The 16,731-nt window shown below is 49.2% G+C and overlaps 1 protein-coding gene across 1 annotated transcript; it reads right to left on the minus strand.

Annotated features, from left to right (window-relative positions):
* Positions 1-16,033, minus strand: uqcc1 (ubiquinol-cytochrome c reductase complex assembly factor 1). The gene is made up of 9 exons (XM_072381366.1): positions 15,811-16,033; positions 14,066-14,158; positions 13,277-13,384; positions 13,034-13,106; positions 10,060-10,117; positions 8,979-9,087; positions 1,722-1,799; positions 1,539-1,652; positions 1-701 (listed from the first exon to the last, which is right to left on the minus strand). Exons 1-9 carry the CDS (start codon positions 15,883-15,885, stop codon positions 567-569), a joined length of 843 nt encoding a protein of 280 aa, XP_072237467.1. The 5' UTR covers positions 15,886-16,033; the 3' UTR covers positions 1-566.
* Positions 16,034-16,731: the final 698 nt, after the last annotated feature.

A 16,731-nucleotide genomic window follows, 5' to 3' on the forward strand; every position in this document is an offset into this window, starting at 1 on the left:
GGGCTTCCATCCATACAGACAACTTTATTAAGTGCCTTTAAAAACAGACGAGTTCACTTCCTGTTCAGGTCTGAGAGCATCAGAGGACAGCTACTATTCAGGTGAAACTTTATTTAAACAGTGGTAGAGCAGTGACACAGCGAGTCTCTGCCCTGCAGGAGAAGGGTGTAAACACAGAGGTATTCAAAATATATTATAAATACGGAGCGGAGTTCGTGAAAAAGATAGAAATATAAATACAGTCTGTGAGACGCTCTCAGACCTGATCACGGAGGCGTTTCCTGGTTCGGTCACATGAGTACGGGTCAGAATGGCTCGTATGGGTCAGAATGGCTGACCTAATACTGGACCTCCCGACACATTTCTGCTGAAAAACATTTTATGCAACAAGAAGAAGAAGAAGAAGAAGAAGTGCTTTGGAATACGAGAGCAGAAAATAAGCTACAGCAACAGACCTCGATTCAAAGTCTCACATGATGAGGAGCAGGAGGTGTAACATGGTGACAGAGAAGAAGAAAAACATGACTGAGGACAGAGAAGAAGAGGAGGAGGTCGGCTTCTTGGCCTCACAGCCCCGTGTCGTTGTAGGTGGGTCGGACCACCTTCAGGACGCTCTGTGCGTTCTCCTCCATCAGGGGGCGCCACTTCACCTCTCCTGTGAGCAGCAGGTCCTCCCCGTTCAGCGTGTCGATGAACTGCATCTGCACACAGCAGCACGGGCCCGTTTATACCCTGAACCACTCCAGGAAATAACCACATCCCACCACCTTCTGAACCACTCCAGGAAATAACCACATCCCACCACCGTCTGAATAACTCCAGGAAATAACCACATCCCACCACCTTCTGAACCACTCCAGGAAATAACCACATCCCACCACCTTCTGAATCACTCCAGGAAATAACCACATCCCACCACCGTCTGAATAACTCCAGGAAATAACCACATCCCACCACCTTCTGAATAACTCCAGGAAATAACCATATCCCACCACCTTCTGAGTGAACTCCAGGAAATAACCACATCCCACCACCTTCTGAATCACTCCAGGAAATAACCACATCCCACCACCTTCTCAATCACTCCAGGAAATAACCACATCCCACCACCTTCTCAATGAACTCATCATTATCATCACGCTGTGGAACTTCAACTCTGACCCGATCGCTCAGATTTAAACAAAGACTTTAAGATTTTAAGATCCCGCAATATTTCCACCGTTTAAGTTGATGGAAGCAGGACCATTTGAACCTTTTAAGCTGTGAGGTTTCCCACCAGAGGGACATAAAGGATGTTATAGTTTGAAATAGAGAGAAATAATGGCCCTTTTGGGTCTCCGTACCACTTCAGTTCATCTATGATTGATTCAGCTTAACCATGAAAGGGTAAAAATGGGGTTTTTATCTTTCTTTGCTCTGATGGTGCGACAGCTGCAGGAAAAAGGCTGAATCCAGGCTCCTTTTCTCATCTTTGCTTAAGACAGAGGAAGTTAACCCTTTCTGGAGGAGGCTCCGAAGCTTGAAACCATCACACGCACCTGTTTGCGCACGTATTCCACCATGAGCTCCAGCTGCTTGGGGTCTTCACACTGCCGGTTGAACAGGTTTCTCCACAGAGCTGCAGCCAACACGCAGTCATCGGACAGAATCCCCTGCAGACAAACATCCGTCTCAGCTCCGCTCCCAACGCTTCAAACCCTCAAATCCACCACAAGTCTCACCTCATCGTATCCAAAGATGGCTGCGTAGAAGGTTTCCGTCATGGCCTTCATGGCCTCCTTTCTGTGCGTGGCGTCGATCTGCAGGACAAACACAAACAAGCTGAGTCTCCTGCAGCGTTGGACTCCTGCAGAACCTCTCATCTGCTGCTCGGTTCTGTGAAACTTTGGTAAAACTGAAGCAGCTGCTCCACAGAGGAGCTGAACAGGGTTTCAGCTGCTGAATAATCAGCTTCACTGGGAATAAGGAATAAACTCTGCTGTACAATCAGAAACTTACATATTCATCTAAGGAAATAAAGAATAAACTAAGAACTAACATACTTAGAAGTAAAAATAATAAATGGCGGAACATATTTAACTTTATAACACATGGAGGATATTTACATGATTTTACTGTGGACCGATACATAAATAAGCAGCTAAATAAGGACTAATATTAACAGGTGAATTTATTTTTCTCTTCACAGACGTTTGTATTTCCACTAAAATCAGTTCATATTTCTAAATGGGATCAAACACCAGCTTCAGATCCTGTTGGAGAACTTTCCAAGTGAAAGGAGAAGAAAGAGAGTTTTCTGACGGAAGATGAAGGTGGATTTGTAAATGAAATCATATAAATGCAAAGGTCTGGGTCTGCAGATGATAACGACCTGAAGGATTCACCTGGACACGGGCCAGATGTTCACAGCTGTAGCAACAGTCCATCAGTCAAACATTCAAGAATTTGATTGGCCGATGTCTTCTAACTATGCTAACTACAAGCTACGCTAGCTCGGACCCGGCATTCAGTCCACCAACGCAAGATGTGTCCCGTTCAAAGTGAATCTGCCCAATGGAACACGGCGCTCTGCCAACAACGCCGTCGCCACTCAGCTTAGGGACGGAGCGCTGAGCCTCTGTTCAGTCTGTGAGGATCGAAAGGAGGAGCCGTGGGTCAACAGTTAGAGCGACTCGTCCAATAACCGGAAGGTCGGCAGTGTGTGTAACAGTCGCTAACCTGGATGGGTCAAATGTGGAGAGTAATTTTGTGCATCTGACTAACATGACAATAAAAGTAATCTTTAGTCCGGGCTTTGGACTCCACAGGCCTGCATGCTAACTCATGCTAACTCATGCTAACATATGCTAACTCATGCTAACATATGCTAACATATGCTAACTCATCCTAACTCATGCTAACATATGCTAACTCATCCTAACTCATGCTAACATATGCTAACTCATCCTAACATATGCTAACATATGCTAACTCATCCTAACTCATGCTAACTCATCCTAACTCATGCTAACTCATGCTAACTCATGCTAATTAACACCAAACTGAGTCCATTGAGGCGAACGTTTCTGCAGGTTTTTGCTCACAAATCAAAGTGATTTTGACCCGATGATGGCGCCGTTTATAACGACGGGAACATAAGCTTCAAACTTCAGACGTGCAGATATTTGACTAAAGCCACAGAATTTAATCTCATCGCAACAAACAGTTTTTTTTGTAAAGCTGAAAATATTCTCTGATGAGCTCCATCAAAGAAACAATTTGTACTTTTGTCTGATGTAAGTCAAACTTTGGAAAGTTTAAACGATAAAAAAAAGCTGATTGATAATCAGAGAAAGATAAACAGATAAAGCTGTTTCAGTGGAGAAGCAGCAGGTGAGACTGGAGGAAAACAGGTGAACAGTGAACTCTACGTTCATCAGTTTGGGACAAACTGCTGTCGCCATTCAGAGAACAAAAATGTAAGAAACCCAGATACTGGAACAAAGACACGTCTGTGAACGGTTTGAGCAAAAATAATTCATTTTAGAAAATCTGCTCACGACTGCAGTAAAATCTAATGAAGGTCCTGAAAGCATCAGTCAGTTTGGCTTCAGCAGCAGAACATGAGCTGCGTTTTCCCTCCTCTTCATCACAATTAACCTGAAACCCAAGAGCGACTCCAATCACTGCTCCTGCTTGGAAAAACAAAGCTCAAACACCGGCTCTGAGGTTTAGGAAAGCCTGAAAAAGGCTTTTTAACCCAAAAATAAATCAATGAAAGTTGGTCCTCAGCATTTCTTTATTTTTTATTTAAATATCTTTGATTTCTTGGTTTCTGTTTTTAATATTTTGTGTGGAATTATCCGGAGAAACAGCTGTTTTTTGTTTTGTTTAATTTAAATTATATGTAAGTTTCTTTGAGGCAGATCAGATAGAAACAGTAAAAAGTTGTTATTTAGCACCATGACGGACAAACTGAAAAACTAAAATAATCTGTTTGTAATTCTGAGCAGCAGCAAATGATTATTTAGGTATTTTATCGATATATAAATATTTCTTAAATAATTACTATTTAAAAAGAAATAGTTGGCACCTCACAGCAGAGGGTTCCAGGTTCAATTCATTAGCTTTGTAGCTAACATTTAGCTGTGCTAACATCTGTTAGCTTCTCTCCGACTGCCTCTGCTTTCATAAACTGTATTTTAATGCAGCTGAAATCCTAATAAAGCCTCTTATTTTCTGTTTTATTGTCTGTTATCAGGCATCACAGTGACTCAGAATAACAGCAGTTAATACGACCAGCAGCCTCTGATTTTACAGATGCAACACGGTCTGATAAAATTAGCTGTTTTTACTCTGGTTGGACTTTGATGGGACTCAACTGCCCAGCCCAAGCCTCAGCTTCCTTCCGTTCTCCGCTAGCTTCCTTCTGTTCTCCGCTAGCTTCCTTCCGTTCTCTGCTAGCTTCCCTCCGTTCTCCGCTAGCTTCCTCCGTTCTCCGCTAGCTTCCTTCCGTTCTCCGCTAGCTTCCTCCGTTCTCCGCTAGCTTCCTTCCGTTCTCTGCTAGCTTCCCTCCGTTCTCCGCTAGCTTCCCTCCGTTCTCCGCTAGCTTCCTCCGTTCTCCGCTAGCTTCCTTCCGTTCTCCGCTAGCTTCCCTCCGTTCTCCGCTAGCTTCCCTCCGTTCTCCGCTAGCTTCCTCCGTTCTCCGCTAGCTTCCTTCCGTTCTCTGCTAGCTTCCCTCCGTTCTCCGCTAGCTTCCTCCGTTCTCCGCTAGCTTCCTCCGTTCTCCGCTAGCTTCCTTCCGTTCTCCGCTAGCTTCCTCCGTTCTCCGCTAGCTTCCTTCCGTTCTCTGCTAGCTTCCCTCCGTTCTCCGCTAGCTTCCCTCCGTTCTCCGCTAGCTTCCTCCGTTCTCCGCTAGCTTCCTTCCGTTCTCTGCTAGCTTCCCTCCGTTCTCCGCTAGCTTCCCTCCGTTCTCTGCTAGCTTCCTCCGTTCTCCGCTAGCTTCCTTCCGTTCTCCGCTAGCTTCCCTCCGTTCTCCGCTAGCTTCCTTCCGTTCTCCGCTAGCTTCCCTCCGTTCTCCGCTAGCTTCCTCCGTTCTCCGCTAGCTTCCCTCCGTTCTCCGCTAGCTTCCCTCCGTTCTCCGCTAGCTTCCTTCCGTTCTCCGCTAGCTTCCTTCCGTTCTCTGCTAGCTTCCCTCCGTTCTCCGCTAGCTTCCCTCCGTTCTCCGCTAGCTTCCTCCGTTCTCCGCTAGCTTCCTTCCGTTCTCCGCTAGCTTCCCTCCGTTCTCCGCTAGCTTCCTTCTGTTCTCCGCTAGCTTCCTTCCGTTCTCCGCTAGCTTCCCTCCGTTCTCCGCTAGCTTCCTCCGTTCTCCGCTAGCTTCCTCCGTTCTCCGCTAGCTTCCTTCCGTTCTCCGCTAGCTTCCTCCGTTCTCCGCTAGCTTCCTTCCGTTCTCCGCTAGCTTCCCTCCGTTCTCCGCTAGCTTCCCTCCGTTCTCCGCTAGCTTCCCTCCGTTCTCCGCTAGCTTCCTCCGTTCTCCGCTAGCTTCCTTCCGTTCTCCGCTAGCTTCCCTCCGTTCTCCGCTAGCTTCCCTCCGTTCTCCGCTAGCTTCCTCCGTTCTCCGCTAGCTTCCTTCCGTTCTCCGCTAGCTTCCCTCCGTTCTCCGCTAGCTTCCTCCGTTCTCCGCTAGCTTCCTCCGTTCTCCGCTAGCTTCCTTCCGTTCTCCGCTAGCTTCCTCCGTTCTCCGCTAGCTTCCTTCCGTTCTCTGCTAGCTTCCCTCCGTTCTCCGCTAGCTTCCCTCCGTTCTCCGCTAGCTTCCTCCGTTCTCCGCTAGCTTCCTTCCGTTCTCTGCTAGCTTCCCTCCGTTCTCCGCTAGCTTCCCTCCGTTCTCTGCTAGCTTCCTCCGTTCTCCGCTAGCTTCCTTCCGTTCTCCGCTAGCTTCCCTCCGTTCTCCGCTAGCTTCCTTCCGTTCTCCGCTAGCTTCCCTCCGTTCTCCGCTAGCTTCCTCCGTTCTCCGCTAGCTTCCTTCCGTTCTCTGCTAGCTTCCCTCCGTTCTCCGCTAGCTTCCCTCCGTTCTCTGCTAGCTTCCTCCGTTCTCCGCTAGCTTCCTTCTGTTCTCCGCTAGCTTCCTTCCGTTCTCCGCTAGCTTCCCTCCGTTCTCCGCTAGCTTCCTCCGTTCTCCGCTAGCTTCCTCCGTTCTCCGCTAGCTTCCTTCCGTTCTCCGCTAGCTTCCTCCGTTCTCCGCTAGCTTCCTTCCGTTCTCTGCTAGCTTCCCTCCGTTCTCCGCTAGCTTCCCTCCGTTCTCCGCTAGCTTCCTCCGTTCTCCGCTAGCTTCCTTCCGTTCTCTGCTAGCTTCCCTCCGTTCTCCGCTAGCTTCCCTCCGTTCTCTGCTAGCTTCCTCCGTTCTCCGCTAGCTTCCCTCCGCTCTCTGCTAGCTTCCTTCTGTTGTGTTTGTTCCGCTCAGTGAACTCGATATGCGAACTTGCTGCTTTCTGCTGAGATGCTGTAGCATTGTTGTGCTATCAAGCTAAGCTAACTGGCTTTTACAATGGACACACTGTAATCTAGTTATTTGAGGAGACGCTTCAGCCCTAATACGGATTATCAATATGTAACAATATAAGTAACTAAAGACTGACTTTAAGGAGAAAAATGACCTTTTAAACACCTTTTAATTCCACAGACCGGTAACAATAGATCACATTTATAGAAATGCATCACGGAGCAGAGAACACATCAAAGAAAAGTGCACCTTATTTCTTCTTTTACACACATTTCTAGGCCAGTGAAAAGTGGGCGGAGTCAGAGTGAGCAGCGCAGATGGCGTGCACGTTCCCGTGGACCGTGAGGTTGATACAAACTCAGCCGGGTTGGCCTATGAGGTGCAGCCTCACATTAAACCATTTGTTGCTTTCAGTAAAGTAAGTGTTGAAAGACAACACACACACGGCTGGTTTGGGAGTGGAATCCGGACGCCAGAGCTGAGTGTGATGTCACTGAGCGACACTTCCTGGAGCTGCTCCACTGACAGAGCCCCGGCTCGGCAGCCAGCCGCCCTCTCCGGGGATCTGGCTGCACTTCCTGCTGGTTGCTGATGTAAAACTTAACCAGAGAAAACCTGCGTCTGAGGAAGCATTCGAGGCACGGCTGGAACACAGCGTTGCATCAGTCTGAGGCGGAAATGTTGCTGAAATAATGAATCTGAGATTTAGTTTGGAAGCTGAAGTCTCTTTTGTGGCAGTTTAAGGTCACAGAGACGCTCGGGAGGAAACTGAGCTGCTGTGGAAAATACTGCAGCTGTCAAACATCACGCTGACTCTGGAGCTTCACTCGACCGCTCAAATGATTCCATCAATTCAGTCTAAAACAGAAACACGCAGGAAACACTTGCAGTGAGGATTTTCTGCTTCATCAGAAACTGGGACTCAAAGTCTCTGGTTTTCTGACTTTTGGCTGGAAGAAAGAAAACATCTGAAGACCTGAACTCTGGTGAACTTTACTGTTGTTTTCCAAATGAAAAAATCTTCCAGGCAGCAAAGAAAACATTCAGAAATGTCTAATAAACGTTTAAAGTGTCACAGCAGGACGGGTTCGACCCGTAACACACGGCACCGGCTGCGGTGAGGCTGATGGATGCAGGCAGAGCCTCAACCAAGCAGCAGATCGATCCTCTGGCCTGAGGACAGGTCCACTGCGTCCCAGTTAAGGTGGAATTACTGTCACATGCTAACAGCTGGTTAAAGGTGCTATATTTAGGAGGTCAAACCATGCTGTGCACAGGGTCTGCGTGTGGCGTTACGTCAGGTATGCGTGGCGTTATGTCACGTATGTGCGGCCTTATGTCACGTATGTGCGGCCTTATGTCACGTATGTGTGGCGTTACGTCACGTATGTGCGGCCTTATGTCACGTATGTGTGGCGTTACGTCACGTATGTGTGGCGTTACGTCACGTACGTGTGGCGTTACGTCACGTATGTGTGGCGTTACGTCACGTATGTGTGGCGTTACGTCACGTACGTGTGGCGTTACGTCACGTACGTGTGGCGTTACGTCACGTATGTGTGGCGTTACGTCACGTACGTGTGGCGTTACGTCACGTACGTGTGGCGTTACGTCACGTATGTGTGGCGTTACGTCAGGTATGTGCGGCGTTACGTCACGTATGCGTGGCGTTATGTCACGTATGTGCGGCCTTATGTCACGTATGTGCGGCCTTATGTCACGTATGTGCGGCCTTATGTCACGTATGTGCGGCCTTATGTCACGTATGTGTGGCGTTACGTCACGTATGTGCGGCCTTATGTCACGTATGTGTGGCGTTACGTCACGTATGTGTGGCGTTACGTCACGTACGTGTGGCGTTACGTCACGTATGTGTGGCGTTACGTCACGTACGTGTGGCGTTACGTCACGTACGTGTGGCGTTACGTCACGTATGTGTGGCGTTACGTCACGTATGTGTGGCGTTACGTCACGTATGTGTGGCGTTACGTCACGTACGTGTGGCGTTACGTCACGTACGTGTGGCGTTACGTCACGTATGTGTGGCGTTACGTCAGGTATGTGCGGCGTTACGTCACGTATGCGTGGCGTTACGTCACGTATGCGTGGCGTTATGTCACGTATGCGCGGCCTTATGTCACGTATGTGCGGCCTTATGTCACGTATGTGTGGCGTTACGTCACGTACGTGTGGCGTTACGTCACGTACGTGCGGCGTTACGTCACGTATGTGCGGCGTTACGTCACGTATGTGCGGCGTTACGTCAGGTATGTGCGGCGTTACGTCACGTATGCGTGGCGTTACGTCACGTATGTGTGGCGTTATGTCACGTATGTGCGGCCTTATGTCACGTATGTGCGGCCTTATGTCACGTATGTGTGGCGTTACGTCACGTATGTGTGGCGTTACGTCACGTATGTGCGGCGTTACGTCATGTATGTGCAGCATGTGTTGATGCAGGACTGCGGTCATATGATCCTGTTGTTAATCTCCAACTCACCCCCATGATTTTGCTCCTCTGCTCCACATCCTCCCACATGGAGTGAACGATGTAGCGGCACATGTACTTCCCCTCTCTGCCCTCCTGTCGCATTCGCACCAAACACATCCTGACAGCAGCAGACACAAGAGGACGGGGATTAGCTTTCTTTACTGAACACAACCAGGATGGAGCTGCAGTTTCCAGTCTCCTTCATCTAAGAAAAACTGAGCTCCAACATGGACGACTTTAAGGTTTTAATATTTGTGAAAGCTGCAAAGAGTCAGTGTTTTAATGCCAGCAGATCACCTGTATCACGGCTGAAAGATTCCATGCTTCCTTTAATTCCCACCAACATTTTCTCGTCTCACAGGGACAGTTTTTACTGTCGCACAGCGTGTGCACTTCCCTGCTTCAACCCGTTTTATGACGCTATTTAAGTCTGTTGTTTTCACTGTAAAAACTCAAACTAAAACCTCTGCTTTTGGGAGGATTTCTACTCAAATGTGTTAATATAATATTTATCTTTTTCTTTTAATCATAAAATTAAAGCTTCAACCAGAAGGTTCTATGATGGAGAAAATGTGGCCTGATTCATTTCAACCAATCCTGGGTCATAATCAGGAAAAGAAGCCCAGAGGTGGGCTGCCCCACCGACTCTGGACCGTTCAAATCAATAGGATGACGTATAGATTATACCGGTTTATTACCGGTTATTATAATTTATTATTATTATTAATGTACAGGTTTATTCAGTGACACAGAATAAACCCAAATGGAAGACAACAGCATCTCCTGTGAAGCTCAATGTTTGACAAAGATCTCTTTGACATTCAGGTTGATGCTGCTCCAGGAAGTGCCCCCCCACAAACTACCATTCGGACTTCTGCAGCATCTGAGGACCTGAGACTGACTCCAGGACGAATATCCGACTCCATCCTGATGTCTGTGATCATTACCTGAAGCTCCTGGCCGCTTTCACGTGATTGGCTGGCTGCAGAGGTGTGAGTGTGTGTGAGTGTGAGTGTGAGTGTGTGTGTGTGTGTGTGTGTGTGTGTGTGAAGGTGTTCCTGGTAAAGTGATCGTTGTGCATGTGACTCACCAAACGTGCACCTGAGCAACCAGGAACCAGGAGTTGAGGGTGTCGGGGAGGGAGCACTCTGCAACAGAACACAGGTTTTAACCGGCTGCTGAACCGAGCCAGAGGTTCACCAACATCTGTTCTGACATTTCCTGTCCGCAGAGAGAAAAGATTCGGCCCACAGAGGAGATTCTGCAGACTAAAAGCCCGCATCACCGTTGTTTCTCAGAATATGAACGTGTGTCCTGATGCGATCGTTTACCAAACTCAGACCTCAAAAAAGAAACAGACGGCTCTGCAGGAGGCTCAGGATTACTGAGTTAGAGCCAGAGGCAGAGCTGTGAAGCAGGTGGTGACGGCGACATGTGACCAAGCAGCACTGAAATAAAACAGCTGTGAGGCCAACATGGGATGATGTTACAGCCCCTCCTCCAGCATTCAAACAGCCAGACAGGACCGGTTTGATCCGGCATCAGAACCAGCAGCGGAGTAAGGAGATAAGGTAGGTACGCCCAACAGGTAGGTACGCCCCGCAGGTAGGTAACGCCCAACAGGTAGGTACGCCCAACAGGTAGGTACGCCCAACAGGTAGGTACGCCCAGCAGGTAGGTACGCCCCGCAGGTAGGTAACGCCCAACAGGTAGGTAACGCCCAACAGGTAGGTAACGCCCAACAGGTAGGTAACGCCCAACAGGTAGGTACGCCCAATAGGTAGGTACGCCCAACAGGTAGGTACGCCCAACAGGTAGGTACGCCCAACAGGTAGGTACGCCCCGCAGGTAGGTACGCCCCGCAGGTAGGTAACGCCCAACAGGTAGGTACGCCCCGCAGGTAGGTAACGCCCAACAGGTAGGTAACGCCCAACAGGTAGGTACGCCCCGCAGGTAGGTAACGCCCAACAGGTAGGTACGCCCAACAGGTAGGTACGCCCAACAGGTAGGTACGCCCCGCAGGTAGGTACGCCCCGCAGGTAGGTACGCCCAACAGGTAGGTACGCCCAACAGGTAGGTACGCCCAACAGGTAGGTACGCCCAGCAGGTAGGTACGCCCCGCAGGTAGGTAACGCCCAACAGGTAGGTAACGCCCAACAGGTAGGTAACGCCCAACAGGTAGGTACGCCCAATAGGTAGGTACGCCCAACAGGTAGGTACGCCCCGCAGGTAGGTACGCCCAACAGGTAGGTACGCCCCGCAGGTAGGTACGCCCCGCAGGTAGGTAACGCCCAACAGGTAGGTACGCCCCGCAGGTAGGTAACGCCCAACAGGTAGGTAACGCCCAACAGGTAGGTACGCCCAACAGGTAGGTACGCCCAACAGGTAGGTACGCCCAACAGGTAGGTACGCCCCGCAGGTAGGTACGCCCCGCAGGTAGGTACGCCCCGCAGGTAGGTACGCCCCGCAGGTAGGTACGCCCAACAGGTAGGTACGCCCCGCAGGTAGGTACGCCCCGCAGGTAGGTACGCCCCGCAGGTAGGTACGCCTCACAGGTAGGTACGCCTCGCAGGTAGGTAACGCCTCACAGGTAGGTGCACCTCACAGGTAGGTACGCCTCGCAGGTAGGTACGCCCCGCAGGTAGGTACGCCTCACAGGTAGGTACGCCTCACAGGTAGGTACGCCTCACAGGTAGGTACGCCTCACAGGTAGGTACGCCGCGCAGGTAGGTACGCCGCGCAGGTAGGTACGCCTCGCAGGTAGGTACGCCCCGCAGGTAGGTACGCCTCGCAGGTAGGTACGCCCCGCAGGTAGGTACGCCCCGCAGGTAGGTACGCCTCGCAGGTAGGTACGCCTCGCAGGTAGGTACGCCTCGCAGGTAGGTACGCCTCGCAGGTAGGTACGCCTCGCAGGTAGGTACGCCTCGCAGGTAGGTACGCCTCGCAGGTAGGTACGCCTCGCAGGTAGGTACGCCCCGCAGGTAGGTACGCCCCGCAGGTAGGTACGCCCCGCAGGTAGGTACGCCCCGCAGGTAGGTACGCCCCGCAGGTAGGTACGCCCCGCAGGTAGGTACGCCCCGCAGGTAGGTACGCCTCACAGGTAGGTACGCCTCACAGGTAGGTACGCCGCGCAGGTAGGTACGCCACGCAGGTAGGTACGCCCAACAGGTAGGTACGCCTCACAGGTAGGTACGCCTCACAGGTAGGTACGCCGCGCAGGTAGGTACGCCTCGCAGGTAGGTACGCCTCACAGGTAGGTACGCCCCGCAGGTAGGTACGCCCCGCAGGTAGGTACGCCTCACAGGTAGGTAACGCCTCACAGGTAGGGACGCCTCGCAGGTAGGTACGCCCCGCAGGTAGGTACGCCCCGCAGGTAGGTACGCCCCGCAGGTAGGTACGCCCCGCAGGTAGGTACGCCCCGCAGGTAGGTACGCCTCACAGGTAGGTACGCCTCACAGGTAGGTACGCCGCGCAGGTAGGTACGCCTCGCAGGTAGGTACGCCCAACAGGTAGGTACGCCTCACAGGTAGGTACGCCTCACAGGTAGGTACGCCGCGCAGGTAGGTACGCCTCGCAGGTAGGTACGCCTCACAGGTAGGTACGCCCCGCAGGTAGGTACGCCCCGCAGGTAGGTACGCCTCACAGGTAGGTAACGCCTCACAGGTAGGGACGCCTCGCAGGTAGGTACGCCCCGCGGGTAGGTATACTGCAGGTCGGTGTGTTCAGAATCCAATGTTTACTACAGGTTGTGAGGTCCAAGGCGCCACCACGCAGTGATGTCATCAGTGATGTCATCAGTGATGTCACTGTATGTGAATGAGCTGGTTAAATCTACAACCTTCAGACTCAGTGTTTTTCCCATTTTTAAGCTGCAGCATTTGTTTTTGTCACGTTGGTCGTGTTTAAAGACACGTCCACGTTTAAAGGTTAAAGGTCAGTGACATCATCTTCAGATGACATCGTGTCTGTTAAAGTATTCCTGCCAAACCTCAGAGGTTCACGGATCCTGGATGCAAAGCGGACGGAGGGGAGATGTGATGCATTAAGGAGGACAGCCGGCTTACTTTCAAAGAACTCGTCGTAGTTGATTCTCTCGACACAACACGTGTACATGCGCAGGGCGGCGATCTTGATTTTCTGTGATGAGAAAACAACAAACAACATTTTCACGTCTTTAAAGCCAGAGACGTTCAGATCTGAGAGTTTCTGAAACATTCCTGAGCGGCGGCCATAATTAACCGCTGTCAGTGAGCTGCAGATCCTCCACATTAAGTGAACTCTGCCCTCCCTTCAGCCCCCCCACTCACCCATTTGTTGTATTTGAGCGGCGCCGTGAAACCCATGGCCTCGATGAGCTTGGTGAAGGCCCCGACCTCCTCTTCTGTGTGCTGCCGCGTCTCCTTCACATTGCAGAGCTGGAAGGAAAGAAGGTTTCAGAGCGTTCACATCCAGAGACCCGAACCTCAGAATCACCTGAAGGTTTGAGCGTGTTCCTGAGAGTTGGTGCTGAATGACAACACGACCTTTGACCTTCTGGATATCAAACCAATCCTTTTAATCAGAGAATACAGCAACACCAGGAAGTTCGACACTTAAGGCGTGACAGAACTTGATCCGTGCACGTGTCGGCGGTCCTGTTAAAGCAGCACACACACACCTGCATAACGTCGCTTTTTCAGCGTTATCATCGAGCAGAGCCTTCACCACGCTTCAGACGATGGTGGAAGGAGCTACTGAGCGCTACCAGAGCAGCGTCTATGTTCAGGAAACTAACTGTGGAGCCCCAGCTGCTCAGAGAGCATCTCCTGCCCTGCACTTCCCTCTCTGCTGCTCTCTGCCTCCCTGACAGAGTCCGACTCGTGGTCTCCTTCTGCGTAGCTTATTGTTAGCTTTGATGCTAGCTGTTAGCTTTGGATAAAAGCGTCAGAAACACGCAGAAACAGAAACACTGCTGTGACTAAACGATCCAGAAAACTTTTAACTGAAGTAAATCTTTATCAAGAGAAAGCGCACCGACACAGTTACAGCCCCCCCTTCCACGCCCTCTCCTGTGGAAACAAAGCCTCACAGAACCGATCAGTTACCAATCATCTTACCCGTGTGCCGATGTGCAGCGTCCGACACGGAGAGCTGACTCTGACCAGCTCACTGGCTGCTAAAGCTCGAGAACACGATTCATGTTCCAGCGCCTGGAGGGAAAAGAGGAGATAAAAAGGACGAGTGAAGGAAGAGTTTAGAGATAAAAACTCTGACCAAACTGCTGCAAAGACTCAACACAGAAATGTTTTACCATAAATATCATGGGAACAAATATCTTTTAACACTAAAGAGTGACTTTTCAAAAACTATCATCATGTCCATCTGTTTCCTTATTGAATAAATCCAACAAACAGCTGAGATGCTGAGACTCTCCTCAGCTTCACACCCACAGGATGCTAAGAGCTTGAATAAGAGCTACTGCTGGTTCATGAAGGGGTGGAGCAGAAGAAGAAGAAGAAGGAGAAGAAGAAGAAGGTCAGCTTCCATCCACACGACATGCGACTGCAGGCTTCAGTTCATCAGGAGAAACATGAAGCCTGTTTCTGTACATTTCAGCTTTCAGAGAAGCCGCCACATCTTTGAACGGTTTCTGCTTTAAAGTAGCAAAACTTATTATATATTATATTTATTACATTATATATTATATTCATGTGCAACAAGAGAAGGTTTTAAAATCCATCCAAAGTCTCCACTTTGGTTCCATCTCAGTTGTTCAACTTTAATCTTGGACTTTATTGATGAGATTCCAGGTATATTCTTTAATATCTGAGTCTGAACTTAGAAACAAATGAAAAACACTTCCGGTTACATTATTTCTCCCTTTATGTTATAGGTATATATTATATTATATATTAACACTGATGGGAGCTCTCAGATGAACACGCTGGAATATCTTTCTTGTTATTTTGACATGATTCTTTCTAACAGCACTTTTACAGTTTGTCCCTGTTAATAATGACAGTGAAGGTAAAGCTCTGCACCCCCCCAAAGGTTCAGAGAGGACGGCCCTCAGAACTTCTCCATTACTGTAACTATTAGCTCGGCTTTAGAGGAGTCGTCCTTCAGAAAGCTGCCGCTCGTGCATCTGATTGATTTGAAGGTTTTATGTCTTACTTTATGTCTCTTAAATGCAGATAATTCATCTGGAGACGTTCGCTCAGCCATTCAGATGCTCCTCGGTGCCTGTTTCAGTCTCTGGCCTGACATGATGGAACAGCTCTTTACAATAAATCTGTTTCTGAAGTAAAGCGACTCAAACCATCAACTTTTTCTCAGGCTTCCTTTCAAGCCAAATAAATTCATGGAACCAGCACATTTCTTTTATCGACTTGGTTTGACGTTGTATTTTTATCCTGAGAGGCCCTTTGGTCAGTCTGTTGTTTTTAAATAGATAAAAGTGAGTTGGCAGGAGATCTAAAGACTGATTAACAAAATCATGCACAAAAATAATCAAATATAAAAAAAAACAGCTGGAAAACATTTAACATAAATATCAGAACACGAGAAGACAACATCTGGCTCAATTGAATACAAATATGGATCAATGTGATGATAGTAAAGTTAAATGAACGTTGTTCAAGTTCACCTCAATAAACCAACTGACTGTCTCAGGTAAACTAATCCTGTTAGCATGTTAGCTCTGTAACTGAACTGCTCTTTTAGCTAAACTAATCTGTGTTGTCGTGTCATTTTATTCACTCTGTTAACGTTTTATAAATCCTTATTGGAGTGCTCGTGATATCAGCTCAGCAGCTCCTATTAGCTAGCTGTTAGCTGCTAGCTGTTAGCTGCTAGCTGTTACCTTTCCGCAGGCGGATCTGCACGCGGACGCGTTAACGACACTCCTGGCTGCGAGCTGCAGCGGCCGCCGGTACATGACTCCACCAAGTCCCGGTGTTACAGCCGATGAGGAGCGGGCTGCCGCTTCTCTGTGGCTCCCTGCTGTGAATCCTTCAGGTTTGGTAACACCTGCCCCAGCTGCTGCTCCTCCTCTGCAATGTCAACGGAATCTGTCCGACTGCGAATCCTGTCCGACCAGAAAACCGTGGAGCGCACAAGTGTTCCGACCTGTTTTGTAACAGTAATAATTACGATAATAATGACAATACAGCGCATTGAACTAGAGATTATACTAACAATGTTTCTATATATATTAACAAGAAAACTAAGGAAATGAATAAAACAGTTGCGGTGATTTATTGAAACATGATGAAACATCAATATAAATTCACACAGAACCTCATTAGGAGCTGAACAGCCTGATGGGTTGTGAATGGGATGTTTCTTTGTGGACAGAACAGCTGAGGTCATATTTGAGCTGCCGCTGCATCACTTTGTGCTTTGATGTGTCATTTGGAAGAATTTCTGTGTGAAAGTGCAGGTTACATGTCACACTGAAGTCAGAGAGGTCATTATCATTAACACAGGGTTACGCAACCCACATGTTGGCAGTTCCACATGTGCTCAGAGGCGACCTCACGGATGAACATTGGCAGAGAAGAAACTAAAGTTTGATAGAAGGACAAACAGGATTACTTACAGGAGACAGAGAGAAAGAAAGGGTTCATGAAAAAGGAAACTGGAAGGTCAAGTGGAGTTTCTGGACCAGCAGCCTGAACCTTCAGGTTGGAGGAAATGAAATCAGAGGCGTCTGATCGATGTTGAACATAAACTCTTACAATAACACTGCAGCAGTGAGTTATGAGACGCGACTGAGTGGGGC

The sequence above is a fragment of the Leuresthes tenuis genome, unplaced genomic scaffold (genome assembly GCF_036924035.1).
Source record: "Leuresthes tenuis unplaced genomic scaffold, fLeuTen1.0.hap1 SCAF_3, whole genome shotgun sequence".
Lineage (NCBI taxonomy): Eukaryota > Metazoa > Chordata > Actinopteri > Atheriniformes > Atherinopsidae > Leuresthes > Leuresthes tenuis.

What these genes read in the sequence shown, in the direction of transcription:
- uqcc1 (XM_072381366.1), bottom strand. Translation starts at nt 15,885, where the DNA reads ATGTACCGGCGGCCGCTGCAGCTCGCAGCCAGGAGTGTCGTTAACGCG. An exon ending in CGCTCAAATACAACAAATGG is followed by an intron (nt 13,107 to 13,276) that starts GTGAGTGGGGGG and finishes TTCTCATCACAG; the next exon opens with AAAATCAAGATCGCCGCCCT. An exon ending in CTACGACGAGTTCTTTGAAA is followed by an intron (nt 10,118 to 13,033) that starts GTAAGCCGGCTG and finishes GTTCTGTTGCAG; the next exon opens with AGTGCTCCCTCCCCGACACC.